Source organism: Centrocercus urophasianus, unplaced genomic scaffold (genome assembly GCF_019232065.1).
Source record: "Centrocercus urophasianus isolate 14NV4802_14NV808 unplaced genomic scaffold, USGS_Curo_1.0 seq_38, whole genome shotgun sequence".
NCBI classification, from domain to species: Eukaryota; Metazoa; Chordata; class Aves; order Galliformes; family Phasianidae; genus Centrocercus; species Centrocercus urophasianus.
Genome location: NW_024884955.1, coordinates 1,162,117 through 1,169,290, shown reverse-complemented (window position 1 = coordinate 1,169,290; position 7,174 = coordinate 1,162,117). Strand labels below are relative to the sequence as shown.

Genomic DNA, 7,174 nt, shown 5'->3' with positions numbered 1-7,174 from the left:
GTGTTTAGGTAGGATCTATGAGGAGCATTCAGGTAGGCCCTGGAGTGGGTGTTTGGGTAGGACCTACAATGAGCATTTGTGCATACACACCGTGATGTGTATACAGGATACACAACATGTGTTTGGGTCTAACTAAAGTAGACTAACTAGACTAACAATAGCCAGTGTTTGTGTAGGACCTACAGAGCTGGAAGAGGCGGTAGGAGAACCTTCACAGGCAGAAGCACAACAGCTCTTTAGGAAATGCAACTTCTTTTGTGCTCATGGGGTGACACCAAGACTAGGAAGGAAAACAGGGCAGTCCCCAGCAGCTGATGGGCACTGCATGGTGCCTTGGCTGAGCATCCCCTGGTGGCCCCCTTCCACCTCGACACCAGCCTGATGTCAGCATGATGCCACCCCAATGCCACTGCAGCCCCACACTCCCCCGGCCATCCCACACACACAGGACCTTTCCCCACACCGTGTTCCCAAGCCCTGCAGTGACGCAGACGATCTGAAAATCCTCCCGGTCCGCAGCGCCCTGGATGCAGATCCATGTACTTATATGGCCTGCAAGATGCGGTGGGACTATGACCAGCGTCTGGAAATCCAGATATGACTAGATCCCTTCATTAGTAATTTCTTGTACATGACTTTCTAGACCATGGGGATTTGTTAAATTTGCAGGAGTGTTTTCTCACAGTGCCACGGACTGGCTGCTGCCAGCATACATTGGCTCGGATCTGTCAGATCCTGTTGCCTTATATGACCCGCCGTTAATTCCGCTTTTCTTTGTATCCAGCCCTCAGCGGGGAACTCCTCGAGCAGTCTCAGCGTGGATCATGCTAAAATGGTTCCCCGGCCCTCCTGCCATAAAACAACTGCCCACACAGTGAAAGGGGGGATGCGGGGGGTGGATGCAGCTCTCCCTCCCCACCGCCCCGCTCCTCTCCAGATGCTTCCTCCATCCCTGAGCTCCGGTGCCGAAGCGAAACTCATCCTATAAAACCCATCCCACGAAACTCATCCCTACAAAAGTCGTCCTGCAAAATGGTCCTGGAAGGACTGAGCTTTCCCCCATTGCCCCCACACTGTGGGTACAGCAGTGTTCCACGGGCGTACCCCACTCTGTGGGTTAATCATTGGCTGCTCTGCAGGTCCAGGGGTGCCAATGGGGCCAGGGGGACTTTCCCCTCCCTGGTGACCTCTTGAAACTTTGCCCTCTCTTTATGGGGGCCATAAAGGTTATTTTTTAATAGCACCCCAGCAGGGTCCCCTGTGCTCTGCAGCGGGGTCCTTGGCCTGGGGACAGCAGGCATTGCTGCTCTTTGCCCTCGTGAGGGTTTGGAAGGTTGGGGTGGGTTGGGATAAGGTATCAGGGTGCCTAGCACCACCTTACTGACTGCCCTCAGCCTTACACCTCTGTGAGCCCTTATGCACATCCTAAAGCCTACAGCATTGCCTGGGCAAGATTTCCAGCTGGAAAGAGAATACCCACCCGAGGAGCATAGGGCATCCTGCTGAGCCTGCAGTTCCGTATCTGCCGCTGACAGAGATAAGGAGCCATCACCTCCCCATACAGCCCCCAGCTCTCTGCTTGTTAAATACCTGCTCAAAACTCCCCTTTCCTTACAGGCAGCTTTTCCTATCAGCGTTTTCTCCAGCCCTTAAACGTGCTCTGAACCAAAGCACTTCTGTCTGTGGCAACGATTCGCCATGTTATTGGAAACCCCAAATCGAAACCCATCGAGTGGGTGATGTGGCAATGGGCTACGGGTGAGGGGTCAGCTGTGCTGGAAACACTTCCCTTTCCCTTTTTTTCTATCGGTGAGAAGGACAGGGCATCCCTTCTGCCCCATAGCACAGGGTAAGGGAGGAGATGGGAGCAGGAAGAGCCCCACAGCCACCCCGCTTGCTATGGTGAACCCCATTGCACATCCCAGCCCCACATCAACCCCCAGCACTCAGGGATATCAGGTCAACCCCCATGCATCCTTGTGGTCCCAAAATGGCAATCTCCTGCCCTGGTCACATGGAAAGGACAACCCTGAGCCTCTGCTGCCAAGGATGGAGCATCCCCTGGTCCAAGCCCACAAACCCTCAAGGCCCTCTGCCCTTTATTTTGCAGTCCGAGGTGGCTCAGCACAACGTGACCCCATCGCCGTGCCCGAAGGCGCTCCCTCCAACGCACCTCCTATCGACGTTGCCCCGATTTCCAGCATCGCTGTGTTGAAAAATGGCAGGGAAGGGTTTGGCAACGCGGCCGCGCGCGGATTATTCAACAATTGTTTCCCATTTTGCGCCCTCGCCTGCCTCATCCTCCAGTAACAATGACGAAGAGCGGCGCGGAGCCAGCGCCCGCGGCAGGGGTGTTGAGATCAGGGACAGCACAAAAATATCTTCTCTCTGGAACAAATATTTACCAACCCTTCTGCCTTTTGTTCTTGTGGTTCTCATATTTTTTTTCCAGACATTCACTGGCAAAATGTCACATTAAACAGCAACCCAGAAACTTCGGGGTAGCAGCTTGGCTGCTCTGGGTTTTGTTTTTCTCGCGCGCTAATTGTTAATGAATTTCCAGCCATTCAAGCCAACACAAACCTGTGAGAAAAAGATCTCTGCGGCCTGAATTCGGGGCTTCACAGGGCATCGTGAAGGTTGGGCAACGCGTGCATGGTACCAAAGCCATGGTGAGCCCAGAGCTGTCCCCATCCGGGCAGAGCCGGCAGCGCTCAGCCACGTCCTGCTGCGCACACGCACAGGGAACCCTCCCAGCATTGGTACTGCTGACGGGTTCTGGCTCTGGGGTTGCAGATGGGGGAAAGTGGGTCTATGTCACTGCGTTCCCCTCAGTCCCAGCACCACCGCCGGCCCCATGGGCTGCTCTGCTGCCCCACGGCAGCTGCCCTTTGATCTCTTCAAGACCCAAAAAGCCTCGCATCCAATTTTTATGGTTTACAAACAGGAGCGCAGGGGTCATTTATTGCACTGAAAGAAGTGGAAGGGGGGTGGTAAGGAGAAAAGCCTCCTGGTCCATCAGCTCCTATTTCCTGTTAAAAATTAACTGCGGCCATAAAATCCCCAACACACGGTGGAGCACAGCTCAGCACCAGCCCCTGCGTTGCTGTGCCACTGCCACCATCCTGTCTCCTGCTTGGGGATGGCATTGCCACCACCCACCAGCACCCGCTGCCTCCTGCCCCTCTCACTGGGCCTGTTCCAGGCTGCCCTGCTGTTCTTCTTCGCTCTCTTCATCACCTATGACGAGCACTCAGCTGCAGCCACAAACTCAGAGGACGCCGAGCATGCACCCAAGCAGCTCCACAGCACCTTTCCCTTCTTCCAGGACATCCAGGTGATGCTGGTGGTGGGGCTGGGGCTGTTGCTGGCTTTCCTGCCCCGCTACGGGCTCAGCGCATTGACCCACAACTTTCTCCTGCTCAATGTCTCAGCGCAGTGGGCACTGGTGCTGCAGGGTCTGCTGCACCGCCTGCACCACGGCAAAGCACTTCTGGGACTCCACAGCATGCTCAGCGCTGAGTTTGCTGCCGTCACTGTGCTCATCTCAGCGGGAGCCGTGCTGGGCAGGACGAGTCCCTGCCAGCTGCTGGCCATGGCCCTCTGCGAGGTGCCCATCTACCTGGCCAGTGAGTGGCTCATCATCACCCGGCTGGGTGTCCTTGATGTGGGTGGCACCATCACCATCCACATCTTCGCCTGCTACTTTGGCCTCGGCGTGTCCAAAGTGCTGTTTGGGAATGCAAAGCCAACGGTGCATCCTAAAGAGACCCCAACGCCGCGCTCCGACCTCCTGGCCCTGCTGGGAGCGCTCATCCTCTGGGTGTTCTGGCCCAGCTTCGTGGCTGTGCTGTGCCAACCAGAGGATGCCCAGCACCGTGCCATCCTGCACACCCTGCTGGCATTGAGTGCCAGTGCCATCACCACTGTGCTGATCTCCATCCTGCTGGAGAGTGACGGCAAGCTGAACGCGGGTCACCTGCAGAACGGCAGCCTGGCGGGCGGTGTGGCCATCGGTGCAGTGGCCGACATGCATATCACTCCAGCAGCAGCCTTGGCACTGGGCAGTCTCTCCTCACTGCTGTGCATCCTGGGCTTCCAGTTCCTCACCCCGCTCCTGGCAAAGAAACTGGCGCTTCAGGACCGCTGTGGGATCCACAACCTGCATGGCTTGCCCGGCATCCTCGGTGCGGTGGCCAGTGTTGTGGCTGCTTTGGTGGCCCCTGGGGATGGCAGCGAGGCAGCAAGGCACAGGCAGGCACAGTGGCAAGCAGCTGGGCTGATGGTGGCTCTCAGTGGCTCGCTGCTCGCCGGGATGCTGGTGGGTGCTGCACTGCGCCTGCCCTGCCTGGCCCCACCGCCTGAACCACTGTGCTTTGAGGATGCACTGTACTTTAAGCTCCAGGAGCGGGCAGAGAGCCCCCCACCTCTGGGCAGCAGCACTGAGGTGGACCGCCTGGCCATGAAGGAGTGCGTGTAGACACCAAATGTGGGACGTTCAATGGCATTTCCAGCAGGGGCTCATGCAGAATGCACAGCTCCGGCTGCTGAGAATCGCTGCACCCTTCTGCCCACACCCACCTCAAGGCTGCAAACCTCTGCCCCCATGCAGCAACAGGAGTTGAGCACACAACCTGACGGATCCATAGTCCCACGGATCAGGCTTTATGTCTCTGGATGTCTCTTCCCTACCTGCCAACACAGGACGGCCAATATCCCTGTGCTTCCCTGGGCTTCTCCACCGCATCTCTGTTGGAGAGCTGCAGGGCTGGAAGCAGCATGGTGGATAAGATAGCCACAAGCGAGAGATTTTTAGAGGGATTTCATAAGTTACAGTGTCTTGGATAACCCAAACTCGACCAGGACTCCCTGGATAAATTGCACAGGGAGCTGCCTCCCTTTTTCGCCAGCAATGCCCAGACTGGTGCTCAGACAGAGCCAGGTTGCAGGAAGAACCCCTCAACCCATGGAACTCTCTCCACACCCCAACAGCAGGGTTGGGAGCATGGGGGCCCCTGCAGGAAGAGCGGTGGCCCCATCACATGCAGCCCAGCCCCACTGCCACCCCACTGAGGACAAAGGCTGCAGCCCCTTGATGGCAGGCGGCACAGGGCCTCATCCTGCCTGGGAAGGGTTGTGATTCACAGTCCTCTCTCCATCTCTGTGAGTCACGCACTCCTGCTCCATCACTGCCACAGAGACTACGTTGAAGGCTCCCAAAGGGGGTAAAGGCAGTGAAAAGCCTCCCCCAGTGCCTGCTGCAGGGATGAGAGCTCTGGGCACACAGGGACCCCACTGTGAGCCCCGCAGCTTGGGGCTGCATCCCCACTGCCTCGCGTGGCCCCAGGCAGAGCCAACACCAAGAGCGAAGCTGGGGAATTCGCCCTCCAATAATCACAACCAGGCTCGGCAGCCCGGGCGGGTTTGGTTAATTGTTAGAATAAAATATTGTTCAGTTCTGACAAAGGAATCCTGCCCTGCAGCCCGGCGTGGCAGAACAATGGGCCCCGGCGGAGGGTGCCACGGGCTGAGCAGTGGGGACGGGGCCTGAGCACAGCCACAGTGCCCCAACAGCACCAGTGCGGCCTCGTGGAGGTGTGCGTGGTGTGGACACGGAGCAGAGCCTGCTCCCTTCTTGCCATCCAGCCCACATCACACAGCAAGGGCTGCTGGAGCCTGCGCTGTGATGCCATCAGGGTCTGGAATTGCTGCTGCTCTGACTGAGCCCAGCACCCCACTCTGCTGGCATCCCGCTGCATGGCTGCAGCTCCAGCAGGGACATGGAGGAGGGTGCATGGGGCTGGCGGCTCCAGAGAGTGCTGCTACTGCCTTGGGAAACTGCCATATCACACGCACACACACAAACAGACATCACACACGTGCGTGCACACGTTCACACCCACGTGCACACACACGTATCCACACGCAGCCCCGAAGCTACAGCCCCTTTGCTCATCGCATACAGCAGGACGGTGGTGCACAGCACAGGCCCCTCTCTGCTCCCTTTTGGAGTTCTCATGCTTTACCCACTCAGCCTCCTTGCAAACACTCCCCTCAGTTCTGAGCTGTTTCCCAGCACCCCCGGGCCCATCCCAGCAGGGCTGCACCTCCTGCAGAGAACCCAGAACCACAAGCACTGCTCCACCAGCACAGCCAGGCTGCATCCAGCACCCATGGGGCCACGCAGCGTGCTGGGAAGAGGGCAATGCGGGCACCCAGAGCCGTGCCCACAGCTTGGTGGCACGTCCCAGCACGGGCCCAATCTGGTCGGCAGATGCCTTCCAAAGCAGCAACAGCCTGGGAAGCTATGGGGGGGCTGCCTTTCCCCACTGCGGGACCCTGGGGTTTGCGTTCACGGTTCCCAGCACTGTGCTCCTTTGGGGGCTGACACCCCCAGCTCAATGCCCACCCACAGTGTCCATACGGGATCATGGGAGCTGCTGCCCCGTAGCCAGGGGTGCCAGCACCCACCTGGGTCGTGGCATGGCTCTGTACGGCCCCACTCCCTGCTGTCCCCATCCCCTGGGATCCGCTGTCCCGCAGCCGGAGCCGGGCAGAGCCGCTGCTGGGCGTGCCGCCCCGAGCCCAGCTCTCCTCCACCACCGCCTCTCTCCAAAGGATGAAGCAGTAAAATATTAACCAGAGCCCCTAGCGTTTATCACACCGTAAATCTGGGCTTTCAACAGCTTTACGATGCTGCAGGGAGATGGGAAGAGAACAAAACGCTCTTCTTCTTTGTCAGACACAGGCTGCGTGTGCCAGTGCCCCCAGCGCTCACTCCGTGCCCATATGGGGCTGACAGCCCCATCTCCGGCCCCATAGCCCCCGCCCCACGAGCACCGCAGCTGAGCAACAGGGCAGGACATACGGTCCTCGATTGCTGGGGATCGGGGCCGCTGCGTTCCCAGGATGGGGATGGCACTGCTCCATCCCAGCAGCACTTTGTTGGAACGTAGCATTGCAAAAGGGTGAAACGTGCCCCCGCTATCAGCTCCGCGTTGATGTACCAGCTGGGTGCGCTGCCAGCTCCCAGGGCTGCAGCACGCTGAGCCTGGCACAGAGCAGCCGTCCCCACAGCCCCACACGCTGACCCCACTCCCTGGGGCGCTGATTGCAAAACAAGAGGCGAAGGGAGGAAGCGGTGATTGCGCTGTTTGCAAAGCGCTGGGACGCA

General features: G+C 58.5%; 1 protein-coding gene across 1 annotated transcript; it reads left to right on the top strand.

Moving 5' to 3' along the window:
- The first annotated feature begins 3,128 nt into the window (after positions 1 to 3,128).
- LOC122167684 (ammonium transporter Rh type B-like) lies at positions 3,129 to 5,370 on the top strand. The gene has a single exon (XM_042832440.1). It carries the CDS (start codon positions 3,143 to 3,145, stop codon positions 4,478 to 4,480), a length of 1,338 nt encoding a protein of 445 aa, XP_042688374.1. The 5' UTR covers positions 3,129 to 3,142; the 3' UTR covers positions 4,481 to 5,370.
- Positions 5,371 to 7,174: the final 1,804 nt, after the last annotated feature.

What these genes read in the sequence shown, in the direction of transcription:
- LOC122167684 (XM_042832440.1), top strand. Translation starts at nt 3,143, where the DNA reads ATGGCATTGCCACCACCCACCAGCACCCGCTGCCTCCTGCCCCTCTCA.